This window comes from Empidonax traillii, unplaced genomic scaffold (assembly GCF_003031625.1).
Source record: "Empidonax traillii isolate 1590-97213 ecotype Southwest subspecies unplaced genomic scaffold, ASM303162v1 scaffold674:size665969, whole genome shotgun sequence".
In the NCBI taxonomy this organism is placed as follows: Eukaryota; Metazoa; Chordata; class Aves; order Passeriformes; family Tyrannidae; genus Empidonax; species Empidonax traillii.
The window spans coordinates 543,010-568,883 of NW_020955867.1; the positions used below are offsets into that span (position 1 = coordinate 543,010).

The following is a 25,874-nucleotide window of genomic DNA, read 5'->3' on the forward strand; positions in this document are numbered from 1 at the left end:
TTCAGGATGCAAGCACTGCAGCAGCTGGAAAGTTCAGGGAGCTGAACTTCACAACACAAGGAATAAGTGTTATTTTGTCAAATCATAAACTAGAAAGATTTTGAATCAAAATACATCAGTTCCAACCTGTACGAATGCTTGCTTCTATCTTACTTTCCCAACATCAAAATTCCATCATACAAGTTAGAGACAGGAGAGAATTATTAATTTGCTGCAAATTTCCATGTCCATTTTTGACTGTTTGTTCCTTTTTTGGGGAGCAGATTTGGGGTTTTGCTAAACTCATGCACTGCCAAGTCCTCTGCACAGTCAACTCCCCTATCCTTTCTTGGGAGCTACTCATTTTTTTAGTGTCTAAAATTCCATTTGAAAAGAAAAAAAAAACCAAACCAAAACAAAACATGAAGAACAAAACAAAACCCAGTCCCTTAACAACATTTATTAGCTTATTATAACAGAAATCATTTTTCTTTGCCTTCCAAGTCTCTGTACCACTCAGCATTCAAGTCACACAAGCAAAGTGGGCATGGATTTGAAAAGAGCTGTTAGTGCCCACCTTCAATCCCAGAGCAGGAATGGGCTGACCCAGTGGGTTCCCACCATCAATAAATACTCAAGGAACAGCATCAATTAAAATTAATATATTTGCCTTCTGACTCTTATCTCAAGAAGAGGAACGTACAGGCTGCCAACAACAAATATTATAAATTATGACATTATCCAGGAAGAAACTTTTTGAAAGGATTAAGATGTCTGTTCCTTTTCTGTGTATTTATTTATTTTGAGGCCTCTCTCTTGTGCTCGTAACACAACTGCAAATACTGAATTCAACTGATTATTCCATTTCCCAGCTCAGATGTGCTCAGCATGACTCTGAGCTGGCTCCCTGTGCCCCAGCCACAGGATGCAGGCTCTGCCCCTCTGTTCAGTAAACACAAACAGCACTGCCAAAATAAATACTGCCACGGCACAAGCCTCATGTTTTAATCATCCATTAACCATTAAAAGCTGTTGCATAAAGATGTACTGATCCTTTCCTGCTCTTCATCCTCTCACCAGATAATTCTGTTCATGATATTCTTCGTAAAAACGCAGCAACTTTACGTGTTGGGTAAGATTTACTTCATGATAACTGAAGGAAGCTCTGGGCTTATCAATTATTTGAAAAACAGTCCCAGAAGAGCTAGATTATAAAGCTGATAAACAAAATACTACCTTAAGTGGTGTGATTTAGGGCATCTAACACAGCTTTGGGGCCCCAGATCTCTCCCCTTCATTTGGAAAGCTGGGAACTTTTCAAGTGACACCTGAAATCAGGAATCACTTCTAAGCTTGTGAAAGAGAAAATCATTGTTCCAGAAGATAAATGAGTTGTAACAGCACCACCAAAGGTGATTAAGTAGGTATCTTATGCCATCTGACTAAATATGTCCAGATTTCTCTAAATTCACAGCATAACAGCTGGGGGAAGGTTATTTTAGGTGTAGAATTTGGCTTTCTTCTTAAACATTAACCAACCCTTAGAAGACAAAGCCTCAAATTCCATTATGTTAATTTACTCTAATAACAAGCCTCCTTCAACATGCCCTCAAATTGATTTTTAATGGTTTTTAATTCAAGGAGATAAAATAAGCAACTATTCGTGCCCCTTTGACACTTTAATTAGCGCCAATCTATACCATGGACCTAATTAAACACGGGGGGGGGGGGGGGGGGGGGGGGGGGGGGGGGGGGAAGAGGCAGGAGGGAGGAAAAGGGAAGGGAGGAAAAGGTCAGCTGTTTGCAAAGCACACCCAATTTCCACTGCAGCAGCCTCTCCTCCCCTCTGAACGGTGCAAACCCACACCCCCCACAGCAGCCCGGGCTGCCTCCACCACTGCAGGAGCGATTTCTGCTTCCATGCAGCACAGTGAATGTGCTTTCAATCACTCTGATCTGGCACTGGTTTTCCCTCACTCTTTTTCCCTGGTTCCCATGGCAACAAACACTCGGGCATGCGACTGCAATGCTGCTGCAACTGCATCATCCCCCGTCAGCAGCCGCTCCTCCCGGACAGATCGAGGGCAGCCCCGACCTGCACTGGTCACACCCCCAACATCACCAGAGCCCCCATCTCCCCCCCTGCTATGACCCAGGCACCCTGCTAATTGCTGTTAAATCCTTTATCTTATCAACAATCCCTGCAGCCCCAAGCCAGTGAGAAATGAAGCTTTCGCTTCCTTTCTGCACGGTTTCCTTTGGAATATCCTAACGTTGGAACATCCTAACGTTCACACTTACAAAGCACTTTTATGGGGCACCAGCACTCGGGATCCATTTTGACCCACATAATAAATCTGTTTGCATTCCTGTAACAGTGGCAGATATTCTACCTGTCACAGATTTGCCAGCTGCCCACTGTGCTGTGTAAGGGCTCGGTGAGCTGGCATTTAGGGGGCTTTCTTGCGTCAGTTTTACTCCAACCACACAAAAAGCTGCTGGTGACCCTTCCCTGGGACTGGAACGACACCTGCTCTGTTCATGGCATCATCAGCACCCTCTGCTCAAGAGGCTCAGAGAGGAAACAGCAAAATTAGGGCACAGCAGAACAAAAGCCATCAAAATCAACTGAAAGAAGGCTCAAAAGTCACTTCTAATCCTCGACCAATTCTGACAACAGACAGTAATAAAACCTTCTGCCTTCACATTGCTCTAAATGACACCAACACAAGGCCAACCCTGCAGCAATTTTTTTCACCTCCTGCTGCAGCCAGTGCCAATAATTTGGATTTTAACTCGGGAAATGTTGCCATCTAGTGACTGCACCTCACCGTACACATCACAGTCACTACCAGAGATGAGATCTGATTTGGATTCATGTTTCCTGAGTAAGAAAAGTGTGACTGGTGACTCAGAAAGAAGAGTTACAACTGCATGGTGATATCAAAGGAAAAAAAAACCCACAAACTTAGAAGTCTACACACACAATGTGTTTAAAACTGTTCAGATAAAATGTATTGGTTAATGTTAACAAAGAAAGAAAATATCCTATGAGATATTATAAAAGAAAAAAAAAAGGCAAAAGGAGGAAAACAAAGGACTAACTAACTGATTTTCTTCCACTGTGCTACAATTCTGTTTTGCCTTCAAATTCTGTTGCCCTGCTACAGACTCAGATTCTTCATCTGTGCAAAAATGGTAAGTTCAGTAGAACATCTGCTGTCTACAACAGCCTATCCTCTACTCTCCTGACCAGCCCTAGGGTTTAGGATACCCACAGGCATCATTCCTGACCATATCACACCTTGCAACAAGCTCTCTATTTACAATGCCTGCATTTTTCCATGGGGAGAAGGTGCCAGAACAAAAGGTTGGGTTTCTTTGAAGTCCCTCTCTGTCTCCCATCACTGCTTTCCTTCCACTGATGCTCGTTTTTCCACTGCACCAAGTGCTGCTGCCCCATCTTATGCAAACAATGTCACAACTGCACAACATCTCCAGCGTTAGGAACTTGGCAGCAGGCAGAGCTAAATGTTTCAGGAGCTGCTGAAGTAGAACTTGGAGGGAGGGAGGTTTAAAAGGGAAAAAAAAAGTTCAAAACTGATACAAAATATTTTTTATATATATTATATATATGTTATATACACTGTCAGAAGTATGAGCTACAATAGTTTAGAAACAATTATAAATTGTACTGATCTACTGTTTACAATGGCTTATAAATTTGCAGTTTAGACCAACTTTTACCATTTCTTTTCAATAGCCTCTTTTTGCCAGTTGTATGGTGGAGAACACTCAGTAAAGGAACTTGAATTAAAGACCAAAACACAGCCTCTTAAATACTGTTCCAATTCTGCATTTTCATCAACACCCAACACAAGTTACTTTCCACTCTGGTCAGAACAAGGTTGGGACAGAGAAAAGGGGTTTTTTTGGCTTCTTATTTCACTGAAATGCTGGCACATCGCTCTTGTACCCATTCCTGAAAGGTACAGTTAAGTTAATTTTGAGAAATGAAGATACTGTTGCTGGCTTTATTAAATTTTGAATGACTGTGGCTCTATCAGTTGGATAATTCACTAAAAAACTAATTAGAAATGCAATCAGGTTGCAAAGTTTGTCCAACTATGTTTAATCTATTTCATCAGAAAGAATATCTATCAAGAGGGCAGCTATTCTTAAGGGACAATATACCTATCAGTCATTTATAGGAATAAAAAAAGCAGTGCAGTCAAACTCATTTTGTAAAGGTTAATATAGTCTGAAAAGCATTTATCCCCAATTTTCTCATTTTCAGGACATGCTGAAGCCCCAGAGAGTCCAAAAATAAATTTTTAAAAAGCTACATCTTATTCCTGTGACACTTTCAGAGATCCAGTCTCTTCAAAAGTAAAAAAGTAGGTTTTAGGAAGGATGGAGTTCCCAAAATTTAAATAAATGTATACTGAAGGCAGCTTCCAAATCTCAATGCCAACTTCAGAAGTTACAGCCCAAACAAAATTGACATCAGTGGAAAACACAGGGGGGAAAAAAAATTCAAAACCACCGCTTTATTCTTTTAAAAAGCTGGTTTTTAAAAGCCAACTTTATGGAACAAGGGCCACACAGTAAAAAGCACCACTGAAACTCCAAATACATAGGAGAGGCAGGGTTCAAACTGATTCCTAACCCTTGCTGATGCCTCCTGGGTGAATGGAGGTCACTTCTCCTTGAAGCTCTGCCTCCTGCAAGAGCAAAACCACCTCACCCATTCCAACATTTCCTTAATAGGATCATTCCACTTCTCTTGTGTTCATGTGAGAATTAAGTATGCAGGTCTACTGTCATCCCAACAGCACAAGCATCTTGAGGAAGCTAATTAAAGCCAAGAACAAACACTTTCACCGCCTCTCCTGCTTATTTTTCCCCCCCCAAAGAAGGCTCACAGTATGTTCTGCTGTGGAAAACAGAAAGCAACACTTACTAATCCATAAACTCTCCTTCCATACCCAAACTGGGCATGTGCTGCTCAGCAAACCAACACTGCAGCACTTTTGGACAGTCTATTATGGATCACTGACTTTCCCCACATGTTTCAGTATTTACAGTGCTTGTCCCATGTAAGCAGTTATGCAAAAGCTTCTCATGGAGAATTTAATTGCTAAGTACTGTCCAGGGGAAAAAAAAAAAAAAAATCACAGCATAAGCTGTAATTGCTGACTGGAAGTTGAGTCACCTTCTTTAGCACTGTCTGAGGGGTTGCAAAGAGGTACCTGTGGTGGGACCCCAACTTTCCCCTCAGCCCTCAAAAGGAAAGACTGAACGAGCTTTTAATCTCCAAGTTTTCCCCACTTGGTTTTAGCCTTCCAGGCCCAAGTTATGGATGAGAGGAAGGGAAATTAAAATAAAGGTTACGAAGGTGCCAAAGGGTAAGATCCTTTTGTTGCTGACACACCATAAAACCACGACTGACTCTCAAAATGACCACCAGCACCAACATTTCCCTCTCAACTGCTGATTTAATACTGCATTTTACTTACTTAAAACTTACCTGTTTGTTTTCCACATAAATTTCTCACACATTTATCACATTCCTTATATACATATAAAGATGCAATTTTGGCCATCAGTAGAAGATTCTTATTTAACTCTTTAATTCTGAAAATGAGTTGACTTACAGCAGCTCCACAAGCTAGGGCAGCTGGGTTGGATTTTTTGTGGGTGTTTTGAGAGAAGGGGGGTGTGCTTTTTTTTTTTTCTCCTTCAAATGCACCTATGACAAAGCAATCAACCCATCTGCAATAACTAGATGAAAAGGAAAAACTTACCTAAAAATTTGTTTATTTAGGAACAATATATACCCAGAGTTAAGCTGCCTATGATTCTTCTCTCACGGGGAGCTTTCTGGGAAGCTTGGCTGCGCACTCTGCTGCTTCTGCAGGGTGACTTTGCTCTGCAGTTTCTCCCATGTTGGATTGCTTGGGGTTGTATAACATGACTTGAGGACAATTTTAATGATCCTGGAGTGTATTTCACTATAAATTACAAGTAATTACTCAACCTTACTTGACACAGCTGAGGTAAAACATTGTTTAAAGCTGATCCCAGCCTCGTTCCAGGAGCACTGGCTCAAAAGGACAGAATGGAAACACAGAGCTGGCAGAATAACAGTGAAGAATTCCAGCAGACACCCCCAGCTCCAGGCAAAGGGAAAAGACACGTGCAGGAGACATTACCAGTAGCATTGGGCATTATTCTCCAGTAGCTTCTCCACCATGTGCTCCACTCTGACAAACCAGCTTGGCACAGCTTTGTAGATCAACGGAGTATCCGACCTGGAGGGAGGTGATTGGGAAGGGAGCAAAAACAAACAAAAGCCTTTTAAGTGCTGCATTATTTATCAAGTGCTCTGTAATGTGTGTTTTTATACACAACAGTCCCCTTTCCACGGACTGAATTCACTGTCCCCGAAATATTAATCACAGTTACGAAGGCTGAGGTTTGTTTTGTGTTGTTTGTTTTTTTTTTTTTTAATTATTTTTTAAATTACACAAACTGTTACACTTAGGTGAGCTACCATTTTAAAATAAAATCCTGAAAAAATATTTAACAGCCTTCAAATACAGTAAATCAAAGAAATTGTACAGCAAGAGTAATCATGAGAATGTTCAAACAATACTTGAATTTGGAATTCATGCTCCTACACAGTACAACAACATTAACTTCAGTAACTAATGACTCATATTTGAGTCTTCTGCATCAGTTCATTCTGCATCTTTTTTCATGTGTATACAGACCTGCAAAGCCAGGAAATATTATGATTTTTTTACTATTTGTATTTAAAATAATCATCATAAATTATGAAGAAGTAATAGAACCCAGGGTTAACTACAAAAAAGTCTCATTCCAGGAACAAAGAGATCCAGATTAGCAGACAAAAGAAGTTTTAAAGATGTCTTAACATATTCCTTACTTCAATAAGCAATAAACTAAAATCCATGTGGGAGGAGAGCAGTTTCACAACTTGGGATTACTTAGAAATGGAAACACTATAGGCCAGAGCACACAGACCGATAAATTCATTAAATTAGTTAATATTTCTGCATCTGACTGCACTGACTCAACCCAGTCTGATTTATCTGCTCCAGAACACAACTGCTTAAGGTCTTGATTGCTGTTCAATTAGCATAACATCCTTCTAGAGGGTCCTGTGATCAAACAGTGGGCACAAGTCACTCTAGGAGACCTCAGACCTTTCTAGTCCTTCACATCCATCCCATTATTCCAACTCTAAGAGGGAAACTGAGCCTTGGGGGATGGAATCTGTCTATAGGTACACAGCAGCTCCAACAACACTAGGACAAGAAGCTCCATTCTCCCTTACCATCAATCCAGCCCACAAAATGTTTCTTAAAAATATTACTTTAGCTTGTGAGTTATTGCTGAGCAAGTCTGTTGCCCAGTTGTAGCAAAGACCCTGAGAAACTGTTATCTCCTGTATGCAGTCACCACTACAAATAACTCATCTGAGAAACTGCATTAATTTTACTTATATCCATAGGAAGGACTCACTTGGAATGCAGAAACCACTGGAGATTATGATGCAAATTAAAATTGCTACTGCCCAAGCACTTGCTAAAGGTGCACCTGCCTGACCAGCAGAAGAAAACCCACAGCAAAGATTTTTTCAAACCTTAAAACCCAGACTCAGTGCATAAAGCCCAGTAATAAAACCCACTCTACTTCTCTTCATACTGCATTTCAAAAGAGATTTCCTTTTAACTACAGCCTATATGTTTCAATCTGTTCAGGTGTTGAAGTATCTACGCCCTCACAAGAAATGGTAAGAGCTCAAAGTAGTATTAATGCAGTTGTGTCCAAGCTATTAAATGCAAACATACCAGGTAGGATGGTTTGCTTCTCAGATTTATGGCCTGACACCTAAAAAGGGGAACAGTTCAGTTCACTCCTCACACAGCAGCAAGATCACAGTAAAAAAGAAAGCACTCCCCAAGCTACAAGGTACTCCAGAAGTGTTTTAGTTTGGCTGAGCACCTTGTCTCAGAAGGGCTAAAGAAGGATGAATTGCCATCACAACATCTTAAATAACTGGAAACAAGGAGAATAAAACCTGGAAACAACATCATCTCACATAGTCCAAACACTGCAGAGAGAAGGTTGGTACAACAACCTGGCACCCAACCCCTCTGTCACTGAGGAGAGAGCAGCTGACAGGCTGCACAGGAGCCTCAGGGCACTGAGCGGCTTCAGACAGGAGGGATCTGTGACAAAGGGACAAGCAGGACCCATTTCCCAGGTTCCCAACCTGACACTGAGTTTGTAACACCTGAGAACCGTTCCAGAGCACCCACTGAGTACTGCTCCACCTACATGACAGCAGTGAGAAAGAAGAGATGGCACAGTTTCCCTGAGGATTTTTTTTATTCCATCTGTGCTGCCAAGCAGTGCCTCAGCAGGAGACAGAACAAAACACTGAAATTTGCCCAACCGGTGACATCTTCCATGTTTCTGCCCCTCGTGGCTGGTGAGAAGGCTGAATGGAATCCAGATTCAACTCTCTGATGTACAGTCAAACAAGAAACATCCACTGCCGTGTTGTGTTTTCCATCAACACAAGGAGCAAAATCACCCAGACAGACCTTAAATCAGAGACTGCTGCTTATAAAACTCCTGCCTAAACCTTCCTCCCTGTCTCAACTGAACAGAGTTTTGTTCTCCTTACAAACAGATCCTTTAGAAATGCATCAGAGTGATCAAACTATTATAACTTGTGATCTTACTCCTACTCCATTTGCTTGTAATTTAGGAACCAAGTGATTAGTAACTGAGCACATGCTATGAGAGAGGCTTCCTGGCCTTGCCTAAACTGGCTTGGAAGAGACAAAGCTCTGTATCTGTCACTGGCAGAGCTCCCCAAAACTGCTTCCCAAAGGAATGGCAGGAGCAGCTGCGAGGGACACTAAAGCTCTCGTGCTCATCAGCTTTGCTATTCCAGCTGGTAAACTGCTGCCCAGACCATTCACACTCAAGATCTCACACGTGCACAGAGAGTGGATCTGAGCAATGATGTTCCCCATCTTCAGCAATTCCAATAACGACAAATCCTTACTGCAGACTGTCTACTGTGTCCTTCCCAAGTTGTTGTTTCTATATTCTAAAATTAACTGACAGAAAAGTATTACATAACATAGCAACAGGAAAATGTAGACAAGGACCCTAATTCCATTTTAGGTAAAAATAAGGCAAATTTCTCAACATACCAAGTATCCAACAGCTGCCTGATTTCAGCAAAAAGCATGCACATTAAAAAGTAGAGTCTGATTTCAAAGTTTTCTTACATTAATCAAAATAACTTATAACTATGTTCAAAGTTAAGAACTACTCTTCTACTTTTAGCCTATTCCAATTATGGTTTGATTTGTGATGGCAGTGAAATGAGCTTTTCAAGTAGAATCCATTGTTCTGTTCTTCCCACCAGATAATTTGCTGCTAGGTGCTGCCTGCAACTTATCATCAATCAACAAAAATGTCAACAGAGTGGCAGGAATAAGGATGTTCTACAGAATCAGCACTTCTCCATTCCTGGTTTGTCTCAGAAGGCCATGACTGGATATTTGAATCTCAGCACAAGAACAGTACAAGTCTCGCTTGATTTGGGGCTTCATTTCTCAAAAACTGTCCCAAACCATCAAGGATTTAACACTCAAAGAGCAACTCCCCTTCTTCCTCCAGGCAGCTCTCAGAAACAAAACCATCCTGTAATTCAGCAGCAAGCAGAGGTTATTCTTGCTGCAGATGAAAGATAAATGCACACTGTTAAAAACACTTCACCTGGCACTGTTAAAGCCAGACAGAGAGAAGAGCTTTTATCACAGTTATTTTGGTACTGGGTACATTAGATATAACTTAAAATCTTCAAGTCATTTCAGATCATTAAATTAGGTATTTTAAGTGTGTCTTGACTTGTAATAGAAGTCTCCACAGGTACTGTGGACAAATCAACTGCTATTCCTGACCAGGGGAATTCTGCTCAGGAATGACAGAGCAGAAAAGCCTGTTTATGTGTTACACTCACCACCCCCTGCAGTGGTAAATGCTAACTTGGATTTTAATAAAAAATACAGATGTTTCCATGCTATAAAGCAACTGGGCTCCACCAGACTCCAAAGAAAAAAGTCATTTTACAAGGCTAAAAGGAAGGAAATGTAACAACTATATTTTAGCCATTTTATCCAGAACATGGAAAGCTTTAATGCAAACATCTGAAAACATTCTGTGATAAACTTATTTGGATACAATACAAAGTGTGCCAAAAAATCCCTTCCCACCACTCAGCTGCTTAGAAAAACAAAATCATCTTTTTTAAACTTTTTATAGCTATCTTCAAGAGGTAGCACATGGAACACGAGACACACAAACTATAAAAACACACCTGTAAAATCATAATAGAAAAAAATTTTTAGTGCTACATTTAAATTAATCAGATTTATGGCAAAAAAAATTACTTTATTAGATTACTGAACCAAAACTGGAGCTCTCCTAAATCAAAAATCTCGACTTTTAGCCTTGTTAAAAAATTAAGCAGGTCAAGGGAGGGGTAAAAATGAGAAAGTTCTCTGTTAGAACCCTCAGTCTCCAAGCCATGGGTGTCCCTGTCCTTACCTCCAGCAGAAGGGGTAGCTGTGCTTAAAGCTGGTGCTGTGGATCAGCCGGCCCTTCTCCTTCAGTACTTTAATGATGTTCTTATCTGCATCCTAAAAACAGAGCAGAGGATTTTTCCTCAGAACACAAATTTCACTCTTTCAGGGAGCTCCTACAGGATTTGTCTCCAATACTCAAATTAATGATAAAAAAAAAAAAAAAAACACCAAAAACCAAAATGTAAGTAATCCAGCATTCCCACACACACAAACAAAAAGAAAAATCTAAAGAACTTCTATACAGTTTCTACATTTACTACAGAGACACCCTAAAACATTAAGTTTCCAAAGTTATTTGCTCTCCAAAGAGTGGTATATAGTCCCTTTTTACCCTTAACTCATATACTCACAATTAAGTACAAAAATCAAATTTTCTGCAGCATTAACACAAGCCAGCCATCACATTATTTAATATCTTAAATCTTTTATTGACACTTCTGATTTTGTGGAAGTCACATAGTGCTTCTTACCTAATCTTTCAAATTCCCTACACCACATTCCTCTAATGTGACTGAATTTCAGAAGTTGATAACGTGTATTTATTTATATAAATACCCCACTAACTAACCAGGATTTACATGCTAAGCTGGAAGTGAAAGGTGTATATTAATAATTTAAGACCATCTACTCAACAAACAAGCATCAATATGACATTAAGAAAGGGGGGGAAATACACACCGATTTATGATACAGCAAATATCCATAAGCTAAAAATTCAGCATCCTAAGAATATTTTCCAAGAGCCTTATGTTCAGATTTCTACCAGCAAGAAACCAAACATGGAGCCTCCAGTGTTATATTTGCCTTAATATACAGCAGGAAGCAACAAGAGCTGATTAAGTTCAAATGCAACACAAAATTATTAAGATTTTTTTCAAGTAAATTGTGTTTACAGGAACATGCTTTTGCTATCAAACTGTAAACAGCAGGACTAAAACCAAATTATTTTCTTAGGACATGGAATTTAAGAGGCACTCCCCACTGGGGATTTGTAGCTGCAGCAATCTGGAGTTCACGTGGGTTCCTCTTACATGGATTCTCTCGCATCTATTGGCAAGTAAATCCACACTGGAACACATCCCACAGGAGGGGAAAAGGAGTGGATCTCTCTCTTCTAACAGGTCATGTAACATTAACTGGCTGGTAGAAACTCAGTGATGATGCGTGTGAATTCAGAGCCACCCAGAGGTGAGGGGGGCACATGTGCCTGCAGACTGTGTACATGACATTTCTGAAGGGAAAAAGGCAAGTGTGAGGCTCTTTCTGCACTGGATGCCAACAGGAGATACTCCTTTCCCCTCCCACCACAGACACACAAGATCGCACTTCTCAAATTCTTTATTTCTCAGCTACTGTACTAAACAACCCCAACCTTGCTGCAAGCGTTAAAACCCACTGTAATTTATCCAGACACATACACTGAAGACAAACCCGCTCAGAGAAAGAGAAGAGCATTTCTACTGGTACACAAAATTTCTCTTGATCAGTGTGGTGATTTATTTTCTCCAGGACCACTGACCTTCACGTACTGCCCAGCAAAGTCAGCCACCTCTGCTGTGAAGCAGCCGGATGCATCAACAGGGCACACGGGCACGGAATCCTTCTGAATGATGTTAAAATCCATGCAGACCCTGTAATCATCCTACAGGAGACAAAGCACCACGTTGGAGGAACACAAGGCACCGGTTAAAATATCCATTCCCAAAAGAATAACTGAAATATTAAATAGAAAACGTGAGGACTGGGCAGGAACAGCAGAATACTCGGCCTTCACTAATTCCAAGTGTGTGCAAGGAAAAGACTCAGTTTGTGGGATTGTAGTTTTATTCACCAGAAAAACTGTGATTTCATCAGACTATAGGTTCTCTCACCCAGTAGAGGGGATATGTGCATGTTTTTTTAAGTACATAAATGCATACATATACACACACACACATGTATTTATGTGTGTAAATGCACACACACATGCAGTGAACAGCTTCAGGCTCCCACTGCATAGCAAAGAACCTGCCAACCACTACATCATCCTCTGCCCCAGCCAGAGCCTGGCTCTGTTCAGCTCACCAGCCTACACAGCATTTTTAAGAAGGCAGGTTGTTTAAATCATTCTAATTCTGGCCCTTCACATCAGAAATCCCATTTTTCGGGACGTCTTGAAGATCCAAAGCCTTTAAATCTGAATTTCTCAAACTCCCTTGGCCCACGGGCAAAGCTACTGACCAAGAACCACACATGGACATCGTTGTTTCTTTTTCCTGGCCAGTCTCCATTTAAATTTTTAATTTCCTGTACCAGTAAAAAGTAAAAAGAAAAGAGGATCCCTTTGGACTTTCCTGAACATCGTTAAATAATAACGGTATCGTAGAAAAGATTAAAACAGAATCAGTAGTGGGATAGAAAGGTTCAGATTTTAACCTGAAGTCTGAAGTCAGAGTAAATGCATATCTTTTCCATAATTATCACCCAATATCTCACCCTAAGGCAAGAGAACATTATTTGGAGTGGGAGGAGAAGGGAGAAGGGAACAGTTGCAGACCAACACATTCCCCAAAGCCCTTCATATTCCTCAAACAAGAAGGCCCTGCCTAAGCTGCATCCAGGCTTCTTGGAATCTCAGAGGTTCTTCCATCACTGCTCTGACAAAATGAAGGAAACCACAGACTCCAGGGCCAAAACCTGAAGGTCTGTGCAGTGTCAAGCAGAAGCTGCTAATCCCTTCCATCAGCTGTCACTGCCGAGGCACTGCAAGCAGGGCTTCAAACAGAGGCAGGAGGACAGAGCACACGTCAGCCCTGCCCTGGCAGGGAGTTGGTAGAGGCTCTGAACAAGCAGCCAGCACAGCCCACAAAGCCTGGCACACTCACAACCCTGCCCAGACGCCGTAACAAAGCTGCCACCTTGCAGGACCCCATCAGGAGGTGCCTCAGCTCCATCTGCATCGCTGATGCACCCCATGAAAGGGCTTTGCTATTCTGGCTTTCTACAGTTAGTGCCTTTCTTTTGAAGAACTTGAATGGAAAAGCTCTCCAGACTGACCTGCCACTTGATTTAATGCAGATTTGCTTCAGTAACCACAGCACATACAGAAACCCACAAACGCTGAACTCAAATAAAAGCTAAAACAAATATCAATTCTTTCCAGGATAGAAGTTCACAGTGTTCACTTTTGTACCCCTGCCACGATTAAATCTCTCAAAAGATTACATATACAAGTTGTAATACACAAAATGAATGAAGTAGAAGCCATTAAACAGCTCATTGATGAGAAATCAAAAGCTCTTCCGTCTGAAATTTTAACAAAACAACAAAAACGTGAAGTCAGAGGTTCACCTTCAGCACCTCTTAACAAAAAACAAGCACACTTTTGCAGTGTACTGGAAGTGCATCAGTAACAGATCTATGAAAACTGTGTGACTCAGTCTCAACAGGCACCAGAAGTATGGCAAATTAAAAATCTGTACGCCAATTAAAACGTTACAAAAGCTTTTTAAGTTGACTGCAGGTACATATGATGAAATGCCTGAGCAGCTGAATGTTTATCTGGAGGTACAATGAGTTTTCAGAGTTTTCAATAGAGGTTTGTCTTGTTCTGTGAGCTTGAATTTTGATGCCTTCTGAACTGAAATAATGGAGTGCTCTGATATTGGGTGGCTGCTTGTATTTGGTAAATGCATCACACAAGGCAATGAAACTACATATCCTGGAACTAAATGAAGGTGAATTTTTACTCTCTGTTTTGTTGGACAAATATATATTTTTAAGCTATCAGCAATGCAGAACATGAGTCAGTAAGCAGGATTAAAGGAAAAAAAAAACTTATTTTCCATCTCCATTTATCAAAAGCACTTATTTATAGTGATGATGGGAAGGAACAGAGACAAGCTATGAGGCTTCCTGTGAAGGACTGTGCTCTATTTCTTCTCCTCTGACCCTTTCCTCCTGCTCCACTTACCCCTTTCCTATTCACCTTCCACACAACAGCACAGGAAGGTGCAGAGAAGCCAATTAATTAGGAAGAGAGTCGTGTCTGCCATCATGAACTCTGTCCCCTTCCATCTGAGCTTGTCTAAAGGCCAACACAGAATGCCAGCTCTGTAACACTCTACCCAGAGTCTACAATGAATTACTGCACCTAAACCAGGACCCTCTGTGAGCCTTCCTGAACAGAAATCCTCTGTGGGCTCTCAACTCTCAACTACGTGCACCCCAAAAGAAAAAGGCAGCAGCACTGAGAGCAACAAACACTGTGCAGTTTCCTTCTGAAGGCAGCACAGCCAGTCGACTCAGGTCCTTGTTTCAAGCATTACCAAGTCAAACCTCTCCTTAGCTGAGCTCTGTTTGTGATGTCTGTGCACTTTTTCCTCACACAAACGTTTTATGTGCTTTTTTACTTTGCAGAGCATTTAACTGGTCCTCTCATTTTAATGAAAAGGTTTTAAAAGTAATTGCTGACTTCCAAGGAGAGAGAGAAAAGGTATTTTTTTTTCCCCTCTGTGTTTACAAATCTCAGTGGGTTTATAACACAACCAAATAAAGGAGGGCAGATAATCCCTGCTCTGACTGGACAGTCATCCTTTCCAGCAACTTCACTGTGTTGTGCAAACACAAAAACCACCAACACAGCAGCCAAGGGAAAGGTTCTTCCAGAACTCTTGCTCTGCTGGCAGCTTCTTCCCTTCCTTCACCTCCTACAGCAAGAGCTCCTGACTCAAAACCAAGCGTGCTCCCTCACCCTCTGGCAAATCCAGGGTTTAGCTCTAGGGAAGAGTCTGAGGAGCAGCAGTGAGAGAGGCTTTAACACTCCCTAAGACACTTCCCCAGTTCCCATTAATTTCTGTATAACTCCTAACATAGCCCAGTCTAATTCTCTTTATTCACAGCTATATTAAGCTGGCACATCTTTTCATAGCAGTGTTCATCCTGACAAGGGAAACACCACCACAATGGATGTACCCTTCAGAAAAATGCAGGGGAAAAAAGGATGGAAAAGGATGGGCTCTTTCACATGAATACAAAGAGGTCTGTTCCTAATGCCAACAGCTTCTGGAAATTATGAGAGAGCTCGTGGTCCAGGGATTGCTAATTGTTAGGCACTGGCAGCTCTACTGCAAGTTTTTTGAGGGCATCTCTAGATAATGGTTGAAGACAGGGCATGATACAAAAAGGACAATAAGCCTAAAGTAGTGCATTTAATTCATGTGTCTAAAAACTGCAATGATTACATCCATGAAAAATTATTCCTCTCAACCTTGAAAAGAACAGACTGAGGGAAAGGACAATAAAGGCAGAAAAAAAAAAAGAGAATGGAGTGCAACAAAATCCTTTCACGCCAAGGGATGAAGTCTCAGGACAAAAGCAATGCAAGCATTTTCTCATTCTCTAAAAGCCCAGTGAGTAATGACATTGAAAGGCTGAAGAGGGGCAGAGCGCTGAGCAGAACTGCTGTTACCATCCCAACTTATCACTTAGCAAAGCCAGTTTGGACATCAGTGCCACAGATCAGTCCTTCTGCAAGCTCTAACTTCGGACTTTGAGAAAAGCTGAGATCAGTGACAGGAGATAAAACAGTGAGTTCATTCACACCCCACAACAACCACCAAAACCAAAGGACACAAAAACCTGGCTGGAAGAGCTCATGGTACGTGTGGGACAAAAATTAACGTTGCAGTTGTGCAGTTCATACTCACAGCACCAAAATAGGGAGCCTGATGCACAACACCTGTGCCTTCCTCCTCCTTCACATAACCATCCACCACCACGGTAAAGGCACCTTTCTCTTTGCACTGTAACACAAAGAGATGGTTTTCATATATGTATTTATATATCCATACACAGAGCAAAACAGAGTTCTGAAGAACCTGGAAGAGCCACAAGCCACACACAAGACTAAAGAGCTGCACTGAAAATAAGTGACATTCCTGACATTTAATGATTTCCCACAGCCCAGACACCCAGGCTGTATCCTCCATTTGAACAGTGTCAAATGTGATTAAAGCTAACACCCCTCTAGAATGCTTTAAAGTCAATTATTCTTCAAGCCACAGATCTTCACAAACTTCTGTGCTTAACAGACTGCAAACAATTCACTCCTGAACGTGAGGATACAACCAAGAAAGGCACAGGAGTCTCCTTGCATTTTTGTATGCTCACTGTACCTCTTAACTTTAGAAAACCCCAAGTTTGTTCCTTTAGTTTGCTTTTTTACATTTTCCTTATTTCCTCCAGAGAATAAGAGGGTGATAAATATCAAATAAAAATAAAAGAACACCCAGAAAAAGTTGCCAAGAAAAGATCTGACAATTTTCAGATTGCTCAGTACATAGCTAATGAAAAATAAAAAGCTGTTTTCTATTCCTTAACACAAAAATAGTAAAAAAAAATGTTACTGCAGTCACAGCTGAACCAAATATGTTACAAAATATTAGATTTGGCTTGTTCTGAGGAGAGATATTTTGAGATAAGCCCTCCATTCCAAACAAAAAATAAAAAATTGTAAGATGCCCATCTGCTCCTTACGAAACGTGTCCATTCCAAACCTTTACATCCACAGTGCAATTTTTCAGATTCAGCTGTGTTTGACTTCTCACGGCAAGTATCAGACCCTGCTCCCTACAAAGGTTCTCTCACCCTGACTCCTGCACACACCTCACAACAGATGGTGTCACAAGTGACCAAACCCCTCACACGAGTTACCAGCTGCTTGCCCAGCACTGCTGGAAATCCACTTCTTCTCTTGGAATAATTTAATCCATTTCTAATCAGATTGTTTAGAAAATAATATATAAATTCTCTACCCTCTCTCCTATTGCTACACATTCTACTCTCTGTAATGCCATTAACCACACCAGACTTAAGGCAGTGTTTAAATGCTGTATCCATATAAATCTGATCTATCAGCAGGTTTTCCAGCAAAGGCTTTTAACTCTTCAATGGAAACATGACATGTCTGTGACTTATTCACAGCCAAACTTATTTTTCTTGTTAAGATAAAACTTGTGGACTTGACAGGTTGACAAGAGCAGCTCAACAGATGAGAAGTTGAGAGAATACTGCCTATTTATTACTGTGTATTGAAAGTTTCTCTGCAATCTGAAATCAAACTTCTATTTATCACTGGGTGTATTTAAAACTTAAAAGGAAAAAATACAGAAAAAAGCGTTCTGTTTATCAGCCTTTAACTAGGATTTAAAGTACTTCAGTACAACCTGGAACTTGTTATTAGGATACAAGATTTTTTTATATAAACAAAGAATACTGAGAATGGGTTTTATTTTTGTCTTTGCATCCTGTAACGAACACCAAACACCAAAGTTGTTCATCTTACCTGAATAAAATATTCGAAGAGTGGTTTATATTTCTTGCCTTTAAGAGCAATGCCAGGAAACCTGAGGAAAAAGATTTACATGAAAACAAATTACCAACTCGAGAATTGCCTTTATTTTCCTATTTACTTTTCCCCCATCCCTGAGAGAACTTGATTTCATAAGGTGAAGGAAGAGTATTCCCTCAATATTTGCTTCCCATTTCTGTGCCTTTTTGGCAATTTGGACTTGGAGAAAAAAAAAACACAGTGTCTCAATGCATATCTGCTAGTAGTCATCAGCTACACTTCTATCTGATGGACTTTCAATCCAGCAATCAATGTAAATTAATAGATGAATTCAGCATTAATGACAAGTTCCTTCTGGCAAAGCTGGGCAAGAAGCCTCTGGATAAAGCACAATGTTCTTAAGAATGAAGCCCTTTAGTCCAGCATGTCCAACAGAACTAAATCAGCCCTGCCCCAAAACATCTGAGGTGACATGCACAGGTTGTGAAATGGAATATTGCAGCCTTTAAAGCTCAGGTGCCTCGTTCCTTAGGCTAAAACTGAGCATCCAAACTCTCCACAGGCACCTGAGAGAACGATCCAACACACACAGGGACAACTGAGGGACCAACTGAGCCAGACAAGCAATGTAAGACACAGACAGAGCCTGTGGATGTGGCTCCCTTCAGGCTTCTGACATCACCTGACAAAGACAGTGATTAGGGCTGGGATTCACAGCTCAGAACTCTCCTGAAAATGCTTAAGTTGTCCAACTTCAGGAAAAAAACGTATCTACCTAAAACACAACTTAATCTAACAGATGGGGTAACTGACTGTGTCACAGCTGTGCTCCTTCCCTATGCTCTCCTTGATCTACTACTTCCCAAACAGTGGTCAAACCATAAAACACTTGACTACTTCAAAGAGGGGAGCTCTTCAAAGCTGTTTCAGGGCACAGAAAGGACCTCCAGCAGCATTTAATGCCACGTTAAAGAGCACTGACTCCCCAGCCCAGCACACACGATATCCTCCAGGAAAAGGGGAGGCTTCTATTTTAAGCCCCAGCTCTGCAGATGGTTTATATATTTTATATTACAAACAGCCTTAGGAATGTTTGAGGTGCTTAATCGGGATCAGACGAGAGAAAAGCATCCCAGTGCTCAGCCACACAGATGTGGGAATGCTCAGATACGGAATAGGAGGCACCAGAATTGGCTTTAAAAAAAGGACAGTTAAATTCTTATTTAACATAGTCAGTGAAAGGTAAAGGTTGTGGATCACATTCCTGATTTTCACTTTGTTTATTAAAGTTCTGGACTTCAAGCTGGAAACTTATACAGTGCTGCCTTCTTGTGACCTAAGTTATACTAATAAAACTCAATTAACAGCACTACAGTAACTCTTCACTGTCAAGAGACCAAAAATCTCTGGTCTGGATAGTCCAGAATTCAAATTTTCCAGAATCCAAAAAAGAGAGACAACAGTGGAAAACAGTGTAAAGAAATTAAACGTTTAATATGCAAAAGGGCTGAAATGCAATGCAAGGGGAGGAAAACGCTCATCAACCATTTCATAAATGCTAAATAAAACAAGCCAGTCCCTGGCCAAAACTGGGGTAAGACACCCAGAGCAATCCATCTGAGCAAAGCAGCTGAAAGTCTCCTGAGCAAGATGGAATCCACCCCAGTGAACCAGGGAAGGCAATCCCCACACTAAAGCCCGGGAGGAAAAGGGAGAGCAAAGTCAGGTCTGAGGGAGGGAAATCTGAGAGCACTCAGGAAGCTCAGATGATTTCAAACACACAACATTTTCAATCAGATCATTCCCTGACCTCAGCCTGGCACTTGGTGCAGTTGCATGAATTTCTCCCTCAGGGGTCTGACTGCTTGAGAATTTAGAAATGAGTTAAAGGAAGGAAAAAGGTTCAAAGCAGAAATGGCAAAGATCATTTCCCTGAATGTATATACTCACAGATGTAAATCTTTCAAAGATGTATTCAACTACCAGCTACCTCTTAATTGTCTCACAATTCACATTTGAGAGAATTAATTAATTACATAATGAAAAGGGGGAAAAAAAATCAGCTTCAGAAGACTGTAGCACTAATACAGAAAGAAGAAAAATATTCTGCTCTGCAAGGAGAATAAAAATTGCCAGGAGCCTTTTGGATAGGCAGAGGTAAAAAAAGTGACATGTTTAAAAAATAATCAAAGACTGGAGAGAGACAGAAATACAACTAACCAGGGACACAAGCGACAACATCTGAAGTGTGTATGATTCCCTTAGAGAGAAGGTTCTTCACAGCTCTGACAAAAACATCACACCAAAAATTATTCAGTGCTTTCCTTTTTTTTTTTTAACATCTAAAGGAAATGCATTAAAAAGTATTTAAGTAAAAAGAGTGGGTTTGGTAGAAGGCTCAGTTTTTAGATACTCTGAGGAGGTTTCAAAAGCCTGGCAAAGAATACAATACCTGTATTTCACGATGGAATCGCAGTACTGATGGACCCAAAAACCAGGCAGACTCCTCTAACAACCTCATTCAACTTTAGGTGATTGAGTAGTTTTTAAAATGTGAAGTGCTAAAGAACCCACAGTATGAATTTGTCAAGTCACACCAAACCAAATTTTTTTAGGCAGATTAACCAGCTTAAACAGCAGGCAAGCAGGTAAGATTTAAGTCTGAGAACAGCTGAAATTGTTACAGAGTGAGAGATCAAGAGCATTCAGATGGGAGTGAGAGAAATCAACGCAGAATTATAAAATAATAATTATTCAACTATCACAATATAAGCCATCAGAGTAGGCATCTTAAACATTCCAGCTCTCTGTTTCCCTCATTCCTTAGCTCAAGTAAGACATAACCTCCTTTCTTAAATGTAAAGCTTTCATATTGCTTCATAAAAAAAAAAAAGAAAGAAAAATAGAGATAAAAATAAAAATAGCTGATGTCAGTGAAGAAACGGTGTTATTTTCAAAATTTTCTAGTCTACAATTCTTTCTTATTGTGGTTTTGTGTTGTGTGGGGTTTTGTTGGGTTTTGTTTGTTTGTTTGTGTACTGCATTGGACTGAATAAAGAGAATAAATAAATATATGTTGTATTTTACCTCTTTAACAGGTTGATGTTTTATATAAAAGGTGTAAGAGAAGCCAATATATGTCCTCTGTCTAAGAGAGCTAAGGAAACTTTTATCCTATCTGTAGTTTCACACACAAAACTATTTGTTCCAGTAAATTTCAATCTCCTATAGATTTTTGCAAGAAATACCCATGCAGGGGAAATCCATCTTCTTGAGATGTTTAACTTTTGATCTAGGAAAACACTGAAAGTTAGCAAATGTAATTAATTTATGGACTTGCCTGTCAAGTATCTCATATTCATTGTCAGATTTGTACAGTGCTATCAGCCTGGATTCCATCAGAACATAGATCTTCCCTGTGGTATTATCTAGAATATAAAACAAAACAAAGAGTTACACAAATCTCGATTTAATCCCCCCATTTGCACCATTATGAAACCTTTCAATATATGCAAGACAGTGTCAGTGCAGCTATAAAACTGCTCAGAATAATCCTGCTGATCAACCATTACCTTCCAGATACTCCTTCCCCATTCAGTGACTTCAAGGAACACCTTCCAAAAGTTAAGTTTAAACAGAAACCATGGGATGAAAACCAGTCCACTGATTTTCAGTGTGTTTCGCTGTTCCAGAGACAGAAATACCCCCTCTTGTCAGCTATCATTGAAAAGTTCCATTATTTGTAACTGAAGCAGAGAGAAACAACAGGAAGATGGAGAATTACTATGCAAAATCAATATTATTAAGTGGACACTGGGGGTAACAACTGCATTCCATGCTGCCCTTCTGAGATCTGCTCTTCCAATCAATACCATGATTGGATTTCTTAACAGAGGAAGTAAATGACAAAAAAAGAACTTAAATGTTAGGAAGGAAACTCATTTTATACTCAAAAAAAAAAAAAAAAAAAAAACACACACCTGATTTTTTAACTTCAATGACAAATTTTATTCAGACTGCTACCCTGCCAACTTACTCAGGGTCGCTGTCCCACAGCAGTGGCCAGACATCCAAACCCAAGGACTCAGCATCTCAGGCAGGTGTTGGTGCTACTTCTGAAACTACTCAGCAATTCTTTGTAAGATGACCAAAGCTACATTAAAACCCTTGAAAACTAAAATATATTTAGTTTTCTTTAAAAAAATAAAATCCAAACACACAGAGTTCACTGTAAAGGCCTGCACAACATCAGGGTTAATATCACCTTATGCACACTCTAGATATTCATGGTTATGTTGGAATCGGAAATTCCTACCTAGTATTTTATTTAAATTTAAAAAAAAAGGGAGGTGTGTTTGTAGATGAAGGTATAATTAAAGACAACTGCATTTCAAGGGTAAAATCTATTCCTTTTTAAAGTGAGAAGGAAGACACATCATAGCATACTCCACTGCCAACTGGAAAAAAATGGAGCTGCAAACCCTGGAAAACTCCTTGAAGCACTAACAAGGAAAGCAACAGCCTATATTGCTTAGGCACCTTACATGGTCCTGGCACGCAATTCCTGAAGTGCTGGTGCTGTCCTGAAGGAGATCACCTCCCTGCACAACCTGTTCAACCAGGCACAACCAACTGGGCCACAAGTGAGCCTCAGTCAAATGTATATTGGAAACCACAGAAAATACCTTGCCTTACATTTGTGCTAAAAACATTCACCTTCAGCTAACACTTGCCTCTCACTTTTACATACTGCAGTTCTGGATTAACACAAAGGGCCAGATTGCTGGGCAAGGTCCAGGGAGTAGTGGTCCAAGCAACCAGAGAAACACTGGCATCTTCTTCCAGTGGGAAGCTCACAGTCACTGAAGGATCCTGAACATCCTGAAAAACAAGATAAAGCCAAAGGGTAAAAAAAGAGAGGGAGGCAAAAGAGGCTGACTGCCTGTATTAGTGAGAAAATACAAATCTAAGACGTAGTAACCACTACTGCCACCCACCCACAGCCATCCTGCAATTGGCCTCATTCATCACTGCAGTGGGAGAGGGTGAAGTTGCAGCATCAGAAAGCCAGAAGAGAGCAGCAGTCAGAGTTCCTCTGTTACACCAGTGCACACTGCCAGGCCAAAAAGGCTACAGGGTTGAAAACTCTGATTAGCAGTGAGATTTTGGGAATTCGCTGCCAAAACACCCAAGAGAACCGAGTGCCAGTTCCCTCAGGCACCTCTTATAATCCCTTTTCAAATGTTTAGAATCAATCTCAAGCGTCAAGAAAATCAGCAGTTTCTTGGATACTGCTACACAAAGCCTTTTCCACGTGTTCCTCTACAGCCAGTGATTAGGAAGAACAGACATCACATAAGAAGATTCATTGTTGTTAACAAGGAAGGGAAAGAAGTCTGAGGTACTTAAAAACAAGAGTATGTCAATATTTAAAAGTAAAAGAAATCTCAGGGAAGGAGACCTTTCTCAGCTACTCTATAAAACTTCACCTTCAAATGAGTCAAAACAATGCCCTGAAAACAAATTTTTCTTTCAGCCCAGTACAACCCTATTCAGTCACCTCACAAGTCACCCATTGTGAGAAGCTGATTGTTAAGAGCAAGGCTAATCCTTGCCAAGGTGAAGTTGGCACTGTTCATTTTAAATGCCAAGCAGAAGAAGGGTGCAGAGCACACGGGCCCTGCCCACACAGAGAGCTCCTGTCGCCTCAGCGCGTCTCGTGCGAGGAGCTCTGGTTTCCATCCAGCATCATGGAACAGTTCATGGCATCATGGGACAGGCAGCTATTTATGTCTGAGCTAAAGGCTGCTCCAGAGGGAATTTTCTGTGAACATCTGGTGCAGTCAACAGTGAAACATAAATATTACATAACCCCCGGACTGTGCTCAATACCAGGCACAGATCGAGCTCTCAGCACAGCCCCATCGCCCCCGACTGTGCAGCAGCACTGCAGGCCACTCACTTCATTTTCTGAACACCAGGCTGATCAGGAAGGTGAAAACACATAAAAAATAATATCCAGGCTGCCAGGTAATGGCACTGTATAATGTTTTATCTGTTAGACACCGCTTCTTCAGTGAAATGTAACACAAGCTGCCGACACACTTTACTCAAATGTACATTAGACACCTAACTCTTATTTCTGAACATGTTTCTTGGGTCCTGTTGCAGCTGATCTATGTCCAAATTCCCAGAGGATCAATAAGCAGAAGCTAAAGGCTGATTTCCACAGTGACAAAGCCAACAGCTGCCTTACACCCCAAAAAGACTGTGCTCAGCAAGAACAAACCCTGCCAGCTCACGGTCCTCAGCATTCCAGCCTGCAAATGCCACTTCTGACGGACAGGAAAGATAATTTTTGTGTGACGTGGCAGAGCAGCACCCCCACCACACACTCTACTGGCTCTAGAGTAAGAAACAGCATCTAAATATTTCATTAAGACTCAAGAAAAGAGAGGAGCTTTGGCTCTGCGGAAAAGGGGCGCACACACACACACAAAAATGGTCTTTGTTCTAACCAAACATCATTAATCTGAGCCCCTAAGAAATGTCAGTTAATAGGGACAAGCAAATCTCACTGTCATAAATCACAAACCCTTCATTCTTGAGTACAAATATCCCTCAGCAACACCGAAAGCTCCATTATCTGTGGGCTGCATTGTACTACAACTCTATTTAAACATTTGTTTTAAAACCACTATTTTTGGCCAGCACACTGGCCTTGTTTTTAGGCAAGATGTAAAAGAGAGCAGATGTACAATCTGTGCTAGTTCTCTGCTGCAACAACAGAAGTGAAAGATTTATGACAGAAGGATATAGAGGCCTGGGTCAGGACTGGAAAGGAGGCAAAACCTTTATCCACAAACTACCATGAAATTTGGACAACTGGGACACAAGTTCTGCCTTCACATACGTGAACATGAGTAACTTCAAACAAGAAGCTGCACTTACTTTGTCTAGTGATTCGCTTTTAAAGGAACATTTTATAAATCCCAGTAGCCCATACATTGTATTAGGTAAAACACTGCCTGGAATATCCCAGTCTAAGTTAATAATTCTTAGAAGAGCCACTATCCTACTGCTACACAGTCTTTGACATCACTTATTAATCCCCTCACAGAAGATCTCAACTCCCTCCTCTTTTCAGATCTGCACAGACAGGGACAGCTGCAGCTCTCCTCTAAAAATAAAACCCAACACAGTGTAATACTCACCTTGAGAGCCCAGAGAGGGAGTAATTTCCCAGAATAAAACAAAATGTGTACTTTAAACATCTCCAAGTTGTAATCAAGAACAGGCAAAAAGGCTCAGATCAAGTGATGCAAACAAATCCAGCAAAACATGACAAAAACTAACCCATTTACCTCGATATTTACTACCAATCTGGAGTGTAATGACACGCTAAGGTGCTACCAAGCAGTAAGGATTAAAGTTTTTCAAATCCAAACTGGAGACAACAGAGAAATATGATTATTGCCCACATGTACTGACTCACCTTGTAATTCTGATGGGACTCAAAGTTGGACAGTGGGGTGTTGCAGGCAGTTGAGAAAGGCATGACCTTAACACCTCTATACACCAGTCCTTTGTCATACAGCTGCTTGAAAACCCACCTGGGGGGACACAAGGAACAAGGAATAGCACTTGGTGTTTCACATTTAATAAATAAACTGCAAAAGGGGGTTGCTGCTCTAGCTGGAGTTTCCTTGTAAGTGACAACTTCTTTAAACAATCAATCATCAGCCCAAGACAGTATTTGCAAGTCAAAAGGAAAGAGATAATTGATTGCAACTGTATTTCTGGCACATTTTTAGCTTTAGCTGATTCTAGAAACTTGGTATTCCATGCACTGGCTGCACAGCATG

The 25,874-nt window shown here is 40.7% G+C and overlaps 1 protein-coding gene across 3 annotated transcripts in view; it reads right to left on the reverse strand.

Annotated features, from left to right (window-relative positions):
• The window catches only part of IARS (isoleucyl-tRNA synthetase), an 87,423-nt gene that overhangs the window by 43,854 nt on the left and 17,695 nt on the right, over positions 1-25,874 (reverse strand). For all 3 annotated transcript variants that reach the window (XM_027899527.1, XM_027899526.1, XM_027899528.1), the window contains exons 7-14: positions 25,505-25,622; positions 22,743-22,890; positions 21,350-21,437; positions 18,004-18,064; positions 16,367-16,462; positions 12,199-12,321; positions 10,642-10,733; positions 6,195-6,293 (exon numbers count right to left, since the gene is read on the reverse strand). In XM_027899527.1, the coding sequence (XP_027755328.1) occupies positions 6,195-6,293; positions 10,642-10,733; positions 12,199-12,321; positions 16,367-16,462; positions 18,004-18,064; positions 21,350-21,437; positions 22,743-22,890; positions 25,505-25,622 (825 nt within the window). The remainder of the gene's footprint in view (positions 1-6,194; positions 6,294-10,641; positions 10,734-12,198; positions 12,322-16,366; positions 16,463-18,003; positions 18,065-21,349; positions 21,438-22,742; positions 22,891-25,504; positions 25,623-25,874) is intronic.